This window comes from Haemaphysalis longicornis, unplaced genomic scaffold (genome assembly GCF_048455015.1).
Source record: "Haemaphysalis longicornis isolate Haplotype H1 unplaced genomic scaffold, Haemaphysalis longicornis Haplotype H1 scaffold_4, whole genome shotgun sequence".
NCBI classification, from domain to species: Eukaryota; Metazoa; Arthropoda; class Arachnida; order Ixodida; family Ixodidae; genus Haemaphysalis; species Haemaphysalis longicornis.
The window spans coordinates 180,695,348-180,715,151 of NW_027526361.1; the positions used below are offsets into that span (position 1 = coordinate 180,695,348).

Sequence of the window (19,804 nt, forward strand, 5' to 3'; positions counted from 1 at the left end):
CCCAGAGCAGGGGCCCTACTGAGGCTCCAAGCCTTTCGCTTGTGCTCCCTTTTCTGTACAGAAAGAAATAAAAAAGAAAGAAGGAGAGGAAGACGGAGAGTTGGGCGAGTTGGCGATCTCATCACCAACTCGCTCTACTGTTCCGCTGCAATATGATCGCGATGTTCTGTTTCACAATACGTCATGTCAATTAACTAAAAACAGCACGAACGTTGCTGCATTACGTCTGGCGCGGTGCAGTGCTGGTAAATTTACAGTGGAAACCATACCTTTATGTTTGCTTTTGCATTGCTTGAGCGGTGTGGAGGGACGCGTGAGGGCTGCTGCAGTGGTGTTGGTTCAGATCTTGTTGGGTGCGCTTTTTTTTTTGTTATTCAAACTATTTGAATATTTTATACGAATGCACGTGCCCTTCTTCTTAAATGCGACCCAGAAAAGAAAGGGGAAAGACGGGAATTAACAAAATCGAAGCTCTTGCCGTGGGCGCAACTTTGTAGCCACTTTGTAGCACGCGTAGCTCGTGCCACGAATGGAGTTTACAGGTCTCGAAGCCAAGAGGCTTTTAACAAACACATTAGTAGTTGACTAAGGGTAGTAAAAGGAATGCCCTGGTACTCCATTCCTTCTCACAGGAAAGTAATCTCAAGAAATTTTATACGTTGGGCATACCTTTTAGTTTCCTTGACCTTTTTGACCTTTTACTGCAAAGCGGTGTGTGTCTAACCCCCCCCCCCCCATCCGGTGAAGCCGCTTTGCTTGGCGCTGCTCTGGGGCTCCTCCTTGCCACCGCTAGCCCCTCTTTCACAACTGTTATTCCCCTTGCCACCACGGATGACTCTTTCACCAGTTGCACAGTCAACTGACTACGGCAGTGGTGCTCTTATCAGCTATTAGCGGGGAGAGAGAGAGAGAGAGAGAGAGAGAGAGAGAGAGAGAGAGAGAGAGAGAGAGAGAGATGAAACGTTTATTTGAACTGAAAGGTCTTTATTGAACTAGGTTAGGTTCCCTCCTCCCAGGGCACCTGTTTCCTCTGCCCCAGTCTTGGCCCTAAAGATCAGATACTTGTGAACCCCACGGTCAGAGCTGGCCAGAGCTGCCTCCCATAGCTCATATAACTTGGTGTTGGTGTTTACTGAGGGCCATATAGTACGACAACTCCAGGATGCATGGAATAAGGTGGATATTTCACCGCACTTACTACATGCGTTTGTGAATTTCTTGGGGAACATCTTCGATAGCCTGAGGATGTTGGGATAGGTGTTCGTATGTATTTGTCTAAGAGACTGATGCTCTGCAGCTGTTAAGCTTTTATCTGGTGGAGGAAAGAGAGCTCTGGCTTTTCTTTGAATGTTGAGTCGCTCACCGAAGGTATTGGGGAGAGGGGTGAGTAGGCTAAGACTACTGGCTGAGCGGTTAGTAAGTTCTCGCGCAGCTTGGTCTGCTCTCTCATTGCCCTCAAGCTCCTCAAGTCCCGGTGTCCAAATGATGTTTTGGAACTTAGTGATATTTAGAGGTAAAATTTTTGTGAGCCTTTTAGGAACACAAGTGTGAGTAAGCGTAAAAATGTCCGAAAACCGCCGCCGCCACCATTGCCACCTCCAAATCCACCTCGCCGAGTCAGTGCGAGTCCTTCCCGGTTGAAGAGCAGACTGTCTGGTTGGAATGCCGGCATGAGCCCATAGTTCTTCTTCAGCTTGAAAAGCTTTCCAGACGACATTTTCACCGGTGTATTTAACGCCTAAGTATACACCCATCACCCATTGCCGGTTTATGCGTGCACGGGTTGTGGGTGGAAGGCGGGGGCATTCACACACTGCTGGGCTTAATGCCGCTATCAATGACATGCCCGTTGTGGTGGCGGGAGATTTAAACGTGCAAATCTCATGGCTCAATGCACCCTGTCAGCTGTCCTCCATAATCGAGAGGTTTGGGTTTGAGTTGGTTTTTTACACAGACAGTGAGATGCCTATGACGGGGGGGAATGGACAGACGCATGTTTGTCCGCTAGGAAAAAGCTTGAGGCCTTCCAGGTTTTAAAACTCGCAATTGGAAACGAACGCCATTCGCTTGGAGGAAGAGCGGGAATCGAAGAACTGTCATCTCGAGCAGAAGCACGAATGGGTGCAATAACAACAGAAAGCCGCTGCTGCCACCGTTGCCGCCTCAAGTTCCAGCTGGTCGAGTAGCTGCGAATCCCTCCCGTATGAACAGCAACTTGCCCGCTTGGAAGGCTGACGTGGGCCAATATTACCTGTTCCGCTTAAAGGCTTTCAGAGCGACATGTTCGGTGGTTTCTTTCATTTTGAAGCACGCGCGCATGCCGGTCGCCAGTTTATGCATGCACAGGTTTGAGGGGGTGCATGCACGTGCAACTATAGGTTTTGTGCTCTTACTGATGGCATGTCCGTTGTGCTGGCAGGAGGTTCAAACACGTGGACGTCAAACTGCCCAGTGCGACCTGTCCTGTGTCATCAGAGGTCGAGCAGATTCGGTTGACGTGTTGCACAAACAGTGAGGTGCCTGTGATGTGGAAGGGAAACAGACAGCTGCACATTTCTCCGCCGGAATAAAGCTCGGTCCTTGCAAGCTTCATTCAGCTAATTGGCTGGGGAGCATGCTCGGTCTCAAAGTACAAACAAACATGTTTTGTTTCGTGCACTCTGTGGACTGTAGTCAAGAGTTCGACGAAAGTTCGTCTGGTCAGGTATCATGATGAGAAGGAAATGCGGTTACTGACCAAGTCAAGGTGAAAAACACAGAGACGTTTCGGAACCCGTACGGGTTCCTTGATCATACTAAGCGTACGGGTTCCGAAACGTCTCTGTGTTTTTCACCTTGACTTGGTCAGTGACCGCATTTCGTTCTCACTCTGTGAACTGCGTCCAGCTTCGCAGGTCATCCTTCTCCACAGAGTGGAAGGGCATGAGGTTTTGGTGTGGATTACGTTGGACGTAACTTCAATTTCAATTCCAGGTTACATTGGACGTAACTCGAAACGTTTTGGTATAATTACTTTGTAACATTAACCCTTTGAGGGTCACGGCCGTACGTGTACGGCATCGGCAAACACTTTCAAAATGGTCAATGACGTACATGTACTGCATTGCTTGCATCTTTAAAAAGCGCGCCGTTTTCGCCAACTTCTCTTGCTTCGCATGTGCTGCCACACTTCAGAAATAAGTCAAATTTTTTTCTTGCGCTGATGGCTCTTCTTTTTATTTTTTATGATTTACTGCAGTGGCGCGCCGGCTATTGCTTGCACATCTGCTAACGAGGGGACGCGCTGGGTATCGCCCACCAAGCGCCTGGGCGCCTCTCGCTTCTTGCACCTGTCACAGACCAAGGGCACCTGCGAAACTGATGAGGCTCTTTTCTCCTTTTTTTTTCTATTTTATGGGCGGTGCACCGTCTATCGCTTCCGCATCCGGCCGCGCACGCGCAGCGGCTGGTTTCGGTTTCGTCCTCCGGGCCGTTGCCGCTTTTTGCGCCTGCGAAACTGATGTCAATCCGATTTCGATTCACTGAAAAGGTGCCGGCTTCTTACTCTCTCGTTTTTATATAGAATTTTTCTTGTGTTACTCATGAATAAACTACATCTATGTAACAACACAAACGACTTTTTGTCACTTTATGGTCGCCATAAAAAAAATTACGATAATTTTATCTCCAAATAGGTTTATCCAAAGAATTTGAATCAGCAATAAAAAAATCGACCCTGGGGGGGTCGCATTTGGCGAAAAAAATTCGACCCCCAAAGCATTAATTTTTCACTTTGGGTTATACATCAGATGTAGCTTTACTTTCTGACTTCGGGTTACATTGGGCAAAACTCAAAACGTTGGGCTGAAGTGCCATCGGTCGTAACTTTAATTTTCATTTTGGGTTTCGTTGGACGTAGCTTAGATACTGGGGGAAAAAATTGCCAACCTAAAGCCGTGCCTCCCTGTTTGCACTCTCCTTCTGTTTTTACTAGATGCAGAGTGCTTCAATGCTGTTCTGGTCACGAAACTTCTGTGTCCCTCTAAGGGAGAGCTTGATATGCTGCCAAGCACGGCTGGTACGCAGCACAAACTGTCTTAAGGGGGCCATCACTGCCGGGGGGCCCACGACAGCCATGTCAGCGGCAGTAGCCTGGAGGCACTGTATTCCTCGCAACAAATTCCTCACAACAAAGTTTCCATCGTCAATGTCACACGAACTTCATGTGCCAGTGCACCGTGTGCAAGGTCGACGACATGACACTTATGATCAATATTGCTTAAGACGTGCTTTATGATGGGCTGCCACTCCAGATACAGAAGCACAAACGAAGAGGTGTTGCTCTTCTGTTTTCCCACTAGCGCCGAGCTTCGAGACAAGGGGAAAAGGGTATACCGCCGTTAGAAGCGGGATGTTTAGCTTTGACTGTAAGAATATGCGTGTTTGCAAAGAGTATTTCGATGCTTCCAACATTACCAGAACTGATGAGCACATCATGAACGGGGACGTCCTGTTGCTACAATGAGAGAGAGAGCTATGGTCACCGCAGGTTTGCTGTCGGTGGGGGTGTGTTCTCAGGTGTGGTGTTTTCAACTGCTCAGTGCGCGCATATGTCTTGGGACAATGGGAAGAAAGTGCTTTGTACCACGTTGTAATACCGGTTACAAGTCATGCTACCAAAAGTTTTTCTCTATTTTCGGCCCCAAAAGACAAAGTTTGCCTATAACTTTGGAGGCATGCCATTCTGCAGAAGGATCAGATCCTTCAAGCATCGGACCATGTGTGCGAGAGATATTTGAAGCCCCGCTTTGTCTCAAAGGCCAGGACTGATGGAATCCGAAACATTGCTTTTACAGAGATGAAGTGAAGCACAAGCCCAAAGCCGCGTGGAGTGAGAACAGATGTCGCCACTTCTGCAGAGAGCAGTCATTTGGTCACAACAGAGGTTGTTGACATTGACCAGAACATGCAGGTGTCTGTAGTTGGGACGGGAAGGCATGTACCGTATTTACGCGCGTATAACCTGCCCCTGCATATAATCCGCACCCCCACTTTCAGCCCGCCGGAAAAGAAAAATGAAATTCTCACGTATTGCCCGCACATTTGATACAGGAAAGGCTGCACCAAAGCTACTGCTCAAGCAACACATCTTGTACTGTGTAGACATAAGCGTGCATTTAGCTAGTAGAATACACTGACTGCAGTGCGAAAGTCATAATTCACTAATAAAATTAAGTTTAAGTTAGATTGTGCTTGTCCTTGTTTTTTCTTCCTTGTCCTTGTATGTTTTGCGCAATCGCTGCCATGGAAGGCTTAGTCAGTGTTACTGCGTAGGAGCTTCACGGCACAACGCGCATTGCCGTGAAGCTGCACTAAAGAAAAAACACCGCGTATTATCCGCACCCCTGTTTTGCCGGGGAAATTTTCGCATTTTTGGTGCGGGTTATACGCGTGAAAATACGGTACCAATCTATGCTTTTCACATCAGCGATGACGCTGCTACAATCGAAGATGTCGAGACCTTTCTGCAAAGCTTGCATGAAATGCCCATCTGTGGTGGACGGCCAAAGACAAGCGTGTATCTGCTGGCGCATCCCAAGAGTGCATCTGTCGATGTGTACAATTGGTGGCGACACAACAAAGTGTCCCCTTTTTGTTTGCGGAAACAACAGCACGTGCAAGTGGGGCTCAAGTTTTTCTGATACAGTCCGGATTCGTGAGAAGAGGGAGACCGACAAAAGAAGTGGAACCAAACTGACCAAGTGCTTTCGTTTCTCATCTGTACCAAATGGTGACAGAATGCTTGCTTTCCGTAGATCAAGGAATGCGCTGGGAAGGTCCAAAGAATGCCTGTTGGAATGTGCGAAGGTTCGTAGTGAAGAGCAGAAGCAGGCCCAAGCAAAGATGCGAAGTATGTCTACAGAAGTGCTTAACGAAAAGCTGGAGGCACCGAAGCTGCCTGCACCTCAGAGGCGGAATTAATTAAGGAATGTGTGCTGGCTGCCAAATGCCGAAGCAAGAAGAACAGACGGTGCACTGAGCACTGGATTTTGATATGCTTGCTTTTGCATATTGGAAGCCCGTCTGGCCACTCTTTTCTAAGAGACAACGAGATCTTGCCGCTGCTTTGTGTGGCCACGGTACGGAAGTACCTGTCAATGCTTCGGGCGGGCCAAATGTGGATTCGACGCTGCTTTTTTTTGTGGCCTTCAAGCAGAAGTAAGGAAAGAGAGGAGAGCAAATGCAAAGACAATGACGTGTGCAAGATTTGGGGACTTTGGCGAAGCCGCAAACCCTTTGGGTGAACTTGCAGGTCATGGATTGGTGTTCACACTTTCTGCGTTCGGTGATGGTTACTTTCAGCCAGTCGTGGTGTTCGCAAGCAAAGGACCGACAAGAGGGACAGTTCTCATGCAGCCAGTAATGAAAGCAATTGTGCTGCTTGAGGATGCAGGAGTATCCGTCGATGCAATGGTGTGCGTGATGGGGCTGCAACCAAGTGTGCCATGTTTTCTGTAAGTGGAGCACTAACGTGCGCAAGAAACTCGTTTGTTCACGCATTGTTCACACAGTGTTTATGTGTTCTCTGATGAGCCACATTTAGTCAAATGTGTAAGCAACCGCCTCCTGAAAGAGATGGTGTTGTGGACTAACCTGAGTCGCGTAATGTGGACACACTGCGACAAGCTGTACGTTGAAGGCGGCAAGCTTCCTGGCTACCTTAGGGGGTGTTCAGAACTTACTTTTTCTCATCTGAACCCATCTAATACAGAGAAAATGAATCAAACTGGCCACGCAAGTGTTCAGCAGGAGTGTTGCTAAGGGCCTTGAGTACTAATCAGGCAGAGGAGTGCCAGAACTATGAGATGTGAAAGCCACTGGATTTTACGCCAAGAATGAGTGCCTCGCTTGGTGCACTCAACCAAAGTAATCCAAAGGAGGTCTGAGGCTGGGCGGTTAAAAGATCTGAGGGTGGTAGCCTCCTCTCTGCATTGGTTGAACACGAGGGAGAGGGGAGCTTGTTTCTAGCAGAATGTCATGTGAGAACTTTTTGACAGAGTCAACAGCCGAGGGCTGACGGGTGGCAATCCTGTGTGCAATCGAGCTTTCGAAATAATTTCTTGAGACTTGGGGTTTTTAACTATACATGCTAACAGCCAAGTTTAATCGGGGTGTACTCGAGATATTTTTGGAATACAGTCAAACCCCGCAATAACGAATCGGCCGGGGCAAGCCAAAAAATCCGCTTTTGTGGGAATTTCGTTGCCGTGAGAATAAACATAAACGACGGGAGAAATGACCCACAAACTGAAAATTTATTCCTGAAAGTCTGTTATATGTAACTACTTTGTGAGGCTTTACCTTACAGTAACTTCACAGCTAAGCTCTCACGCGACAAAAAGTGGTTCACTGCTAGTCGTGCGTGCCTAAAAACGACGGAATTGTGTGAAACACATCCAAAACATGTTGTGGGTTCACCTTCTCTGCATGTTTGTCTCCCCGGTCCTTGGCATCGAGTATGTCCGAGCATGCAAGCGAAGTCCAGCTTCTTCTGTTGATTAACTTTGCCACCTCGTTGTTTCGACGCTGTCCACAAAGCTAAGTGAGCACCACTTTGTTGATGTCCAGAAAGGCCTCAGTTGTCAGTGTTTTGTTTTGCGCATGTGCGCCAGCAAAGAGTAGCGTCCTTGCTTTTCAAAATGGCACAGCAAGCTGCAGGCGGTCCCAAACTTGTTTGTGCTATCCCCCCTTATTCGAATAACACTTGTGCCACTGATCTGGGCAGTGATGACTGCCTTATCTTGTAGCGACCATTGACTGAGAGCAAACTGCTGACTGCTGCATACACAACAAACGTACGCGCGCTACAATCGCTACAAATCTGTGTGTAGATGCAGCATGAACATTGCTGTGTATTTTTTCGGTGCCCAAGACCACCCGGTGGCAGTCACATCATTTCAGTTTGGTAAAGAGGCAGCTCAACCGGTGCTGGTGCTGCAGAAACACTCGCCAAGTTGATTGAAGGCACTCGGGAACATGGGCGCAAGGGTTTGTTTGCATCCAGGCTGCTTTCACGATGGCCTTGCATGCAGTGACTGTGCCAGCAGAGCTCATTGGCTGGAGGTCGACCCATCAGAATGTTGTCGCTTGTTGCGTAAAATCGTCCTCATTTCCCCGTCTCATAATGGCAACGCCATGCAAGGGTTCACAGTCCCAGTCAAACCGTTGAGCCGGGTTTTGTTTCAAAAAGGGGTTCTATTTCCGTCAACGTTGCTACGGAGGTGAACAAAAGCGGACGGAGAAAAAGCCGCAACCATGCAGCTTGACAGAGAGAGGACCCCTACGGATGTATTTCATGCAAATAGTACATACACTGATTGACTGGTTGAATTATTGATTGAGAATAATCAATCGGTCCTTCAGTCAACCAATGCATTTCTTAGAAATAAGTTGATTGGTCGTTGGTTGATTGAATGACAATGAATAAATAAGTGAGTCAGCATATTTCTGAGAAATACACCGGGAGGGGCCGATGGGCTAAAAGCAGACTCAACAGCCTGAGTGGGCCCATGATTGATTGATTGATTGATTGAACATGCCCACGTGACTCCCATCCACTTGCCCCTGCAGCAGACAGCCCTGCACAAGAGCGCCTTGGCCTGCCACCTGGAGAGCATGGCTGCCCTGTTGAGGAAGGTGAGCCTGCATGCAGTACCAACTAGCTCAATAACACGCTGTTCGGATCAAAGGAATTCTTATTTAGGAGCCAGTCCAGGTGGCCCCGATGTAGTAATTCGCAGCGGTTGCATTAGAATGACCACCAACAGTCCGCTACCGTCTTTTGTAATCTCAGGTTATACTGCGGGACGGCCACAAACTTACCGTAATTACCCGATTCTAACGCGCACCCGATTTTCCTGACAAAAAAACGGAAAAACTTGCACCTCCGATTGTAACGCGCACGGAACTGTGTGAGCAAGAAAACGAATGCGAGAGAAACGGGTGATTTATTTCACGAAGTAATCTCACTCATCTCACTCCTCGTCGCTCTCCGCTGACCACAACATCTCGTCCTTGGTGCCGTCAAGCACGTTCACGATGCCACACTTCTGAACTAACGTTCAACCATGGTCGATGGGATCGTGGCCCACGCCTCACACGCCCATCCCGCGAGCTTCTCCAGAGGCGCACGCCTCAGCCGACCGCTTGTTTTGAACGCGTGAGAGCCGCTGCTGCCATTGCTGTTGTCAAGCGCAAGTGGAACGATTTGACGATTTGTGTGAACGGCGATAGAAAAGCCTAGGCGCCTATGCTTCCTGCGTCCGAAAAATCGTTGCTAAATCTTTAGCGCCATCTTGACGTGGCGATGGCGATGGGTGGAAGGAAATTTCCACTGTTTTGGTTTCGGTTTCGTATCCGATTCTAACACGCATGCGATTTTTCGACCTATTTTTCCGGAAAAAAAGTGCGCGTTAGAATCGGGTAAGTACGGTATTTGCTCGCGATGTGGCATGTTGCCAATTTTGTCTTCTGGCTTCGCCATTGCCGCCGTGCTGTTGTTGGAAGCCGGCCGTGGGTTACCATGGCAGCCTTTCCTTCTTAGAAAGGGGGGCATCAAGTTCTGCCCTGCATTGCGTCTCGGAGTGGAGACAGCACTGGTGACGGAACAGAACAGGAACAGTGAATGAGGAAGCACTGCTGACAATGGAGGAGAAATCTGCCTTGCACAGATTCCGCTTTCAGGGGCCACAAGAAGTCCACATCCATACTCATGCTGGGATCCTTGTGGCCAGACTGTGTTTCAAGCCCTAATTGTGGCCACTGCATGGGGTAGGAGAGCACCTCTGTGTCTATTTTCCCTGAAAAGAGTTTGATGTACCTATTGCTATATACAGTCAAATCTCGGTACAACGAACACCACATTAACAAACTTTTCACATTAACGAGCATTTAGGAAATCCCACGCCGACTGCTTATAGTTTTAATGTAAAATTATTTCACTATTACGTACTTCAGAAAGCGCACTTTTCAAAACGACGATCGTTTTATTTAGTTCCGTGCCATGTTAACGACGCATCAGTACTACGAACTCGTATTTTCAAGGCCGGAGATTCTTAGATTTCTGTTAAAGGAGTATGACACGAAATTTCAAAGCTGAGATAACTATGTAAAATGATTCCTTTTTATCAGGAGATATCTCCCAGCAAGTTTCAACAGCAACCGTTCGGCGTAACATATTTTAAATCCATTTTAATCTTCGCCCGCACGAGAAAGCCCAGAGCGGGCCGACATGACATCATCTGCTACTTGCCCCAAACTGTTGACGTCAGGGCTCCCGTGACGGAGCTGACGAGCTGGCTGTGGTTGGCGCGCGCTGCTCTGGCATGCGTACAAGTCATGGTTATGGAACTGACGTCATGCAGCCCGGGCGCCTGGGGACGGTGAAGACCTCGGCCGGTCTGGGCGTGCACGTGCGTCCAGAGCGGCAGCGGTACGGCAAGAACGGTGACATCACGTGATACCTCCTGTCATGGCGGCCGCTTGGTGTTCATTTTGTCGAAACTGAAACTGACACGAATAAACGACGCCGAAAATGAATGTTTACACTGTGCTCGACCGTCTAATGGGCTCCGCGGAGGGTGCAAGCTGATAAGAGAGAGAGAAGAAGAAGGTGAGGAGAAGAAGATAAAAACGAAGTGTGGGTGGCCTCCTCCTCCCAGAAAGCCGCGACCGCGCTATTCGCGCCCCACCACAAGTTTTTCTACGTCCCGCCCCTGCTCGGGTGGCTTGCTGGATCTTCACGGACATCAGCGGAGCTGACAACAGAGGACATTATCCAGAGCGTGAGTGTTCAGGATGAAGAAGGCAACGAGGATGGCATGAACGACGATGCCTCTGAGGGTGCCGCGGCAACACTTGAAGACTGCGACGAGCACCTGACGTCTGCGGATGTGCTGCACAGCGTACGAAAACTCCGCACATTTCCGGGGAAAAAACGCACGGCCACTGAGACAGTCCACAGGAATGTGGAAGAGTTGGAGTCCTTCGTGCTAGAAAGCCTGTTCTGCGTGCACCAGAAGAAAATTGCCAACTAATTTAAATAAACGTGCATTGTTTCATGATCACTTGCGCATTTTTTGTGAAAAATGACTTCAATGATGCACTGCTCTACAGGTAGGTCGTTTTAGCCATCGGAATATTATTTGTTGCCTTAAATTTTGCGGTTTTCGCTACAACGACCTTTCAGAAAGAATAACGAGCAATTTTCCGCAGTCCCCTGAAGTTCGTTATATAGAGATTTTATTGTACCAGTTTATACAGTAGGTGATGCAGCCCCCCCCGAAACAATGAAAACTTCTGCTCAGATAAACCTGGGCTGAAAAGCGAAAATGCCCGGGTATTGATATTTCAGCACACATTTGAAGATCCCTAGGTGGTTGCAATTAATCCTGAGCCCTTTACTAGGCACGCCTTATAGTCCTGGTGTGGCTTTGAGTGTTAAGCGCTCAGAAGTTTGAGGATAAATCTGAGAAGCAAGCATGAGTTGACTTTTGAACTGCTTCAATGAATACAAATTCTCCTGAGTAGTGCCCTGATTGTGAACCGCCCTTATAGTGTTGCTTTGCTGTCATTGGCACCGTGTGAACTAAGGCCGTGCCCTCGACTGAGCAGCGGGAGAGCACGCTGGCTAGCTCCTGTTCCAAAACGCAGCTTTTGCTAGTGGAAAGGGCGGAGACAGCCGGCTGTACCGGCGGAGCCTCGGACTGAAGACTGCGACCACTAATATGCCCACTTCATCTCTGAGTAAAGTTTGTCTTTCTGTTCCAAGGGCCCTGCTACAGTGCTGGGGTTGACGGTAGCCTGGCCATTTGGAGCCCCTGGAGATGAAGGGCTTGAGAAAGTTTAAAAGTGCATAGGGAACGGAGGATGAACAGGTGGAACACAAACAATGTCTTCTCTTCATCACTCTTTAACTTCCTAGTATGTACCGTATTTTCGCGCGTATAACCTGCACCAAAAATGCGATAATTTCAGGGGTGAAGTAGAGATGCGGATTATATGCGAGGTATTTCCTTGGGTGCAGCTTCACCGCAATGCGCGTTGAGCCAGTACGCTCCTGCAGCAGTAATAGCGACTATGCCACTGTTATGCCATTGACAGCACTTATTTTGCACACACAGCTCCGCGATATACCAACTAAAAAAATGTATGCGGCAAGTCATCTAGTCACGTAGTCAGCTTGGTAAGTTCTTTTGCATAAACAAATGCGTAATGTTTCTTGAGTAGCAGCTTTGGCCCATTCTTTTATGTATAAAATATGCGGGCAATATGCGGGGATGTATTTTTTTTAGTCGTCAACGGGAAGTGCGGGTTATATGCAGGGGCGGGTTATACGCGCGAAAATACGGTGCCAACTATGCCAAGTTTCAATGCAGGGCTTGCAGTAGGCTGTTGCAGCTCTGATCTCGTAGTCCAAAATCAAAATTTTGGCGAGTTTTTATATCATCTTGGGGAAGTAGCAGCGCGCAAATGGATGGGACAAAGTAGAAGGGGCACAAGACAAGAATGGTAGCATGCGTGCGTTTGATAGCGCAGTTGCTGAGGTGGGCACCTTGTGGGCATCTGTCTTTGTTGTTGGCCAACAAACACAGCCTGCCTGGTGCTTTGCTTTTGGCTGAGAAAAGGACAGGTGCACTGGACTGAACGCTCAGTGCGCAGACTAGACGAAGACGAGAAAATGCGCATTGTGTCGTCTTCCTTCCGTGTCTTCGTCTAGTCTGCGCTTTGAGCGTTCAGCATGGTTTACCAACCTGCGCCTTGTACACCATAGCGGGAGCCCAGCTTCTCCAGCCCGGGCGCCATCCTGACAGTGCTTGTGTTGCGCCCCTTCAATGTTGTCTCGTCCGTTTCCATGGGGTTACGTTCCCCTCTGCCAGCTATGCCCTGTCCAGACATCCAGAGAAGCTGCCAGGAACCTGTATCTCCTGGCTGACTGACGGAGCAGAGGGAGCTCTACTTTTGGCTTCTTCCCCCCTCTTGTGCAGGGTGCCAATGCGTTGCTGCAGGACGCGGAGGGCCGCACTCCCCTGCACCTCTGTGCGGCCTCCACACGTCCCACTGCCCTGGCGTGCGTGCGCCTTCTACTGGTGGGTGTCCTCCTCGTGCTCCTGAGGATGCTCTTGGCATGGCTTCCAGGGCCCATGAGGGCAAAGGACAGCCCTGTTCACTTTGAAGGATGTGGCAACTCGCTTGGCTCCACTGCAGCCAGGGGAGACGTTTGTTTGTTTGACCAAAAAAGAAGCAGCAAATGTTGCAAAGCTTTCAGATTTCCCGCTGCAGCGACGTAATGTGGGCGTGAATGACATGCTGGGCCCCCTCGATCATCAGTCCCGGATCGTCCGTGGACTACCCAGGACTCAATCCAGCACTCGATTTTCCCACACATTCCTATGGAGCTTCCGGTCCAAGGGCAGTTTTCGGACTGCCTGTGGACCGTCCAGGAGTGGTAGACCAAGCAAGCCCACTGTGAGCCACCACTGGACACATTGTTGCCAGTGGCACAACTGCACAGTTGAGCAGAACCAGATGCCCCACTCAATGACTGCCCGGCCATGTTTCTGAGCAGCTGCCAATTGCACGAACAAGATTGTGGAAAGTCGCCACTGCCGCGTTGGTCTTTCTCAGTATCTCGATTACTCTTCTGAAGACAGCGGTAGCACTGTTATCGGGACCGAGCAGTCTCTTTAGTGGGCCAAGCTCGTGTGTTGAACTCCTGGCCCCCTTCAGGATGGGACACAAGTCTGTCTTCTTGGGATTTATGCACGGCTCTGGGGCTTCATGGGCAGCTGTTTTCAGTGAGAAAAGGAAGAGCTGCAGGCATTTATTCAGTGCGAGCGTTAACTGACACTCTAGTTCTGCATCAACTGCAGTGATGTGATAGCTGCGCCAATTGCGCCTAGCTGTGCCGAGAGGTAAATCCTGCTACATCCTGCTACAAGGACTCTGATTTCAAGCAATCTGCGCCAATCTTGCGCCGAAGCTTCATTTCACTGGGCTTCCTCGATGTGGCGTGCTCTTTACGCCGCGGGCGTTGAAGAGGACGGACTCTGAAAGTGTTTTCTGCTCACGAAAACGCGCCGCACACGCCACAAACGCGCTGCCGCTGCCGCTGAACACCCGCACGCTGCGCGTAGCGCGGCCGGCGGCGGCTTCGGCCGCGAAGTGGTGGGGGGATCTCGAGCGGCTGCTTCTAACCACGTTAAAATGCTGTTCAAGGCACACACGAAGTTGCTTGTGCTGTAAAGGAGCTGATAATGTGGGTGAGAATGGTACTATAAAACATCATCCGCGCCGCTAGTGAAAGCACCCATGCAATGTCTGCCGGGGTAGTAAGCCGAAACATCTCTGTCGGAGCCAGCTGGCTGTGTCGAGCACTTCGAAACTTCCGCCATGAGGCGCACGCCTCTCCATTGGGGCAAGTCGGCAAGCTCCTCCCACTGTCGCGCGCGTCGCGCATCATTTTCTGACCGAGGTAGAAGGTGTAGTGGGCGCGATATCGTTGATGCGGGCATAAAAATAGCGCGCACTCCACGCCGACGCGCACAAATCGTGTGTAAAAACGCGCCATGCGGTTCACGCTTTACTATCTTGTTTGCAATAAAGCTTGGCAGGAGTTTACGTGACTAGCTCCGAAGGGCCGAGGTGGAGAGGGCATTGCAAGGGTAGCTAGCGGGAAAGGGGAAAGGGACAAAAGTTCAAGATAGCTTACTGTGGGACCGGCTGAAAGCCGGTTCATTGAACAATTTTGAGCTTTGAAGAAAGTGATCTTGTCTGACTCAACATGTCGTTCAGGAGGAACGCTACAGGAGTGCTTCAGGGAAGCGTTTACTGATAAAACTTTCTTTGCAAAGCTACCCTTGGTGAAGAATGTGGTCGACATTTTTACTGATTTTTTTGTCTTCATTTCAAATAATTTAGCCGTTGGTCCACCTACTCAATGATCATCATGATGATGATGATGGTTGGGTTTTTATGGCGCAAGGCCAATGATCATCATAGGTGACCCTCTTTCACAAGCTGGGTGGGAGCTTCATGAAGACAGAGTCTTACCGCTCAAAGAAAGCCAGAGAGTTCCGTTCTTGCAAACCTAGTCTCCTGCAAATTGGAAAGCGAGTGTAGAAGTCGGAGAGGACATGTAGCATGCGATTTTGTCTTGGGAACTGAGAGAAAAACAGACATTTAGGTTGGGCGCTAGAAGCTTTTACATAAAATGCACTCAGTGCATTCTGTCGCGGCTGCCTTTCGACAACGTCATTTTGCAGGGCCTGCGCTTCTTAAGCCCACAGTTGAGGGAAGAGAAGTCCTCGTGCGCTCATTTTAGGGCACCGGCTACCAGGCGGCCGCAAGTGATGAAACTCTGTGGTGCCTTTACTTTGATGGATGAATGATCATCATGATGATGATGATGGTTCTCCTCCAGCTCGTCCAGCTCGAAACATATTGAATCAGATCAGTCTACGCTCCTCCAGCTCGAAACATATTGAATCAGATCAGTCTACAGAAATTGACGAGTATTGGCAGCAGATTTTTGAGCAGAAGGAGGCTCAGGGGTGATCCAGCTGCGCCATTTGCGCCATTTTGCTACAATTGTACTCTCCTGCGCCCTGCTGCGCCTAGTGGTGTTTTACTTGTGCCAAATGCTCCGATCCGCTTGAACCCGGTCTTTCGGCCGAGAGTTGTCCCCTCAAACCAGCTGAAGCGAGAGACGATCATTCTGCCGCTAACCAGCACGATGGTTCCTAGGTTGGCAACTTGGAGGAAGCGGTGCGCTCGATTATTCGGTTGCCCCAGCCGAGCTCTGCTCATGGTGCAGCCACAGTGCAGCAATAGTGCAGCCACGGTGCCGCTTCGGAGCAGAGATGGCGATTCGGCAAGTCGGCATGCATACACTCCGGTCGCGTGGACCACAACGGAGTGGTTTCCCGCACTGCTGCAAACAAGCATAATGGCATTACTTCATGTGTATCGCTTGTAGAAAACTAGCGATTGACGTTCGGCCACTCGTGACAAGATGCACAAACGAGAGTCTATACTTTTCTGCGCTCGCAGCGAATCGTTTTATTACTGTGCGGCCTTATATTTAGGGCTACTGCAGTGGGGTAGCACTAGCCAAAACTGCATCAGCGTAAGTTTAAACAACTTGCCATTTGGGATTTTCGCAGCAAGTTTCTCTTTGTTTTTTTGTTTTTTTTTTTTTTCCCATTCCGCGTGACGGTATTGAAAATAAAGCCCCTTCATATTGCTCTTATCCACCGCCTGAGTGGCCGGGAATGTGGTGCTGATGTCGGCAATTAAAAGTGGCTCAGGTGGAATTTGGAAGAAAAAGGGATCTCATGCCGTGCGTTGCTGAAAAGGGCTGAAAACATTATTTCATCAGGGCAGGCTTTATTAGCAGAAGGCAACTCTGCCTTTGGCCACACCCTCTCCGAGCTGAATGAACTTAATAAGAAGGCAAGCAAGAAGCAATAGTATGGTGTGATGTGTGTGAAGTGCAATATTTTCTGTCTAAATATTGTCGAGCCAGACCCTCCGAGCTGGATGAACTGAACGAAACGGCAAGAAGCAACAAATCAGTGCAATATGTTTGAGATAGTGAAATAATTGTATTGTAAATAAAATGGGCCCCCTTTTGGTGTCAGTAAGTTTTTGTAATGATTACTTGGTGTTTTTTTTTAAGTTAAACAAACGCTTGTCATCTGCTTCACTTGCAGCGGTGTCTAAAGGCTGTGGGGGCACACATTTTTGGTGCTTTAGTTACCTGCTTCAGAGTCTACAACTGTGGGGAAGTAATTAGCGTTGCCTGAATGGTTGCCACCTTTCTTTATCTCCAGATAAGTGAAGCTGCAACATAAGTTTTGTGCTGCTCCCAAGCTGCTCCAAAATCAAGCTCTGATACAATAGTGCTCCAAAATAACATTTTTTCAGCTCCAAAAATTGCTCCAATAGTTCGAATGGCTGGATCACCCCTGGAGGCTGAAAACAAAGGCAAATTTCCTCTCTTGACCAGTCTAGTGAAAGCGTTGCTTCGCATTCTACATAGAAACGCGGATGTGGAAAGGGGCTTCAGTGAAAACCGCCGGCACCTTAATGAAAGGGCTTCGTTGACGATACAAAATGTTAATAGCATCAGGCACACCGTTTCGTTCTCCAAGCACTTTGTAGGAGATGCAAGTCACTTCACTGTGGCACCAGAGGTTTTGAGAGCGGTACGAACGTTCAGCGAAAACTACCAAGAGTGCATTGCAGCTGAAGAAGGTCAGGCAGCTAAGCAGTGGTGTCTTGACCCAGCCAAGGCTGGTCCTAGTCACGATGGCCAAATCAGGCTTCTGCGAGAAGTGGAGACCGCAAAAGAGATGCTCGTGAATGCGGAGCGATTAGCCATGGCATAAAGTCTGAGAGCTTCGGTGATGTCGAAAGTGGACAGTCTCTTCTAGCTGAGGGTAAAAGAAGAACTGCAGCAGCACTAGACAAAATGGCACAAAAGAAAACTTTAGACCAGTGGCGGTAGTTCTACTTTCATGCATATTTAGCCAGAGAAGCATGGGTTTAGCACAAGTTCCTGTTTTGTTTCATTACATGTTCTGCTTACTCTAGTCATGTTGTGTTTTATTGCCATGTAGTTGTTTCTTGCTTCAAAATGTTCTAGTGTTTTGTACGTACATCAAACAGTCCACATTATCTTACTGTGTTTCGTTCATTATGGTTTTACAAAACGATCTGTAGCCCATTGATTGGAATGCTACCGCATAGCCATTTTTTAAATAAAACTTCAATTTCTTTCATGAAATGTTGGCTCATGCAGTGAATGCATGTACACACTCGCTTGTACTTTTTCGGTGCTTGAGTCTTGAGCCATTTCATAGTCACTGCTTAAAGACATCTGTGTGGCAGAAACTCGTCTGCACCGAAGGCATTTTACTTGTTTAAACACTTCTGTGTGCCCAGGATGCTGCTTTTGGGGCTCCTCTCAATTGTTTTGCTCCCCTTCTAGCATTATTTCTCAAATCTTAATGCTTGTTCTGGCTGCTCCAAAAGCTGCTCCAAAATGGCTCAACCCAATCACATCACTGCAACTACCATCATCTTCTGTTTCTTCCTGGTCGTCATCCCCTGTGCTGGACATTCAGAGCATTGCAGGGCTTGAGGAGAAGGTCTTTAAGGCCCAGTCCCTGAGGGTAATATCCTGGGGGAAATGCTCTTGAAGGTACCTCACAAAACAAAACACGGTGGGTGAGCAGAGTGCTCCTTCCAGTGCGCCCGTGATTGCGCAGCTGAAAGACCGCTGTGGTGGACTTTAGAATGGGGTGTGTGGCAAAACTGACAAGTCAAAGGGCACCAACTTGTGCCTTGCAGCTGTTCTGGTGTCACCGTGGCAACATTTGCTGAGCAACAGAGCTGCAACAAAGAGTGCGGCCTGTCCATCTGAGTAGGCATGAGGGCGGTGTTGGGCAATCCTGGTGCGCCTTTCATACGCATTCTGGGACAGTGGCTGCCCTCTGTCCTCTCTTCGGCATGGCAACATTAACCCCCACGTCGGCAGTTGCCACCGAGTTGAAAAAGCTGGGGCCTTCGCGTTTAACCCTGTGTTCACCGCAGGCCCTCTTCTGGACGGGGCCTCCTCGGAGGAGCCCCTCGGCAAGCTCGTGCCTTCTCCCTCACCGAGAGGGGGCACTGCCAAGGAGCTGCTATAAGACTTGCCACGTAAAGGGACCCTGCAACACTCTTTGAGCAGGGCAAGTAAACCTGCGCGATGTTTAGATTAAACTGCCAGGAATACCTGAGCCAAATACTACACGTGCACGCAAAGCGGTGAGCGCACAAATCGCTGTGAAAGAGGCGGAAAAACCAACCGCACTGTCTTCAATTCTCCACATTATGCACCCCTGGCATGGCCTAAATGACGTCATTTGAGCGGCCATGGCTGTCCTATTGGCTGTCGCTGGTCAACTTCGTGGCTTATTTCTCGCATTTCCTGCGACGCTCCGCTGTCGTAGGTGCTGTGTACCAACCAACCTCTTCTATGCCTGAACCTGTACGCACAGTTTTGGCGCTTATTTTCTGTTTACAGTGCGCACAGTTTGAGCGGCGAACTCAATGCTCCCCTTTCAACGAGACCACTTGGCAACAAATGTTCCTTGCTTCAAAAATGCCCTACCAGCCTGAGCATGCGCTTGCAAGCAGGTAGCCGTGCCTGCTTTTGTGTGGCACCAGACGGACAAAAGGAGAAAACTCCCCGGCATGTGATAGGGAGAGAGTGTGCAGCTTTCGTCGCACTGTTCGCGGTCAAGTTGAGAGGGAACAATTGTGCGCGATTTCTCATTGCGCGTAGTTTTGGTGATAGCGAACGGATTTTCATAATTCTTGAGGGAGGAGATTGCTTGGACGATAGACTTTACACCAAAATACATTCCGAGTAGTCGAAGGTAAGTGCTGCAGGGTCCCTTTAACCCTTTGAGGGTCGCGGCCGTACATGTACGGCATCGGCAAACACTTTCAAAATGGTCAGTGACGTACATGTACGGCATTGCTTGTATCTTTAAAAAGCACGCCTTTTTCGCCAACTTCTCTTGCTTGGCATGGGCTGCTACACTTCAGAAATACATCAAATTATTTTCTTGCACCGATGGCTCTTCTTTTTATTTTTTTATGATTTACTTCATCGGCACGCCGGCTATTGTTTGCGCATCCGCTAACGAGGGGGTGCACTGGGTATCGCCCACCTGGCTCCCGGACGCCTCTCGCTTCTCATGCCGGCCACTGATGG

General features: G+C 49.0%; 1 protein-coding gene across 3 annotated transcripts in view; it reads left to right on the forward strand.

Moving 5' to 3' along the window:
• The window catches only part of LOC144179539 (uncharacterized), an 80,775-nt gene that overhangs the window by 4,184 nt on the left and 56,787 nt on the right, over positions 1-19,804 (forward strand). For all 3 annotated transcript variants that reach the window (XM_077707929.1, XM_077707930.1, XM_077707931.1), the window contains 2 exons: positions 8,611-8,676; positions 13,026-13,127. In XM_077707929.1, the coding sequence (XP_077564055.1) occupies positions 8,611-8,676; positions 13,026-13,127 (168 nt within the window). The remainder of the gene's footprint in view (positions 1-8,610; positions 8,677-13,025; positions 13,128-19,804) is intronic.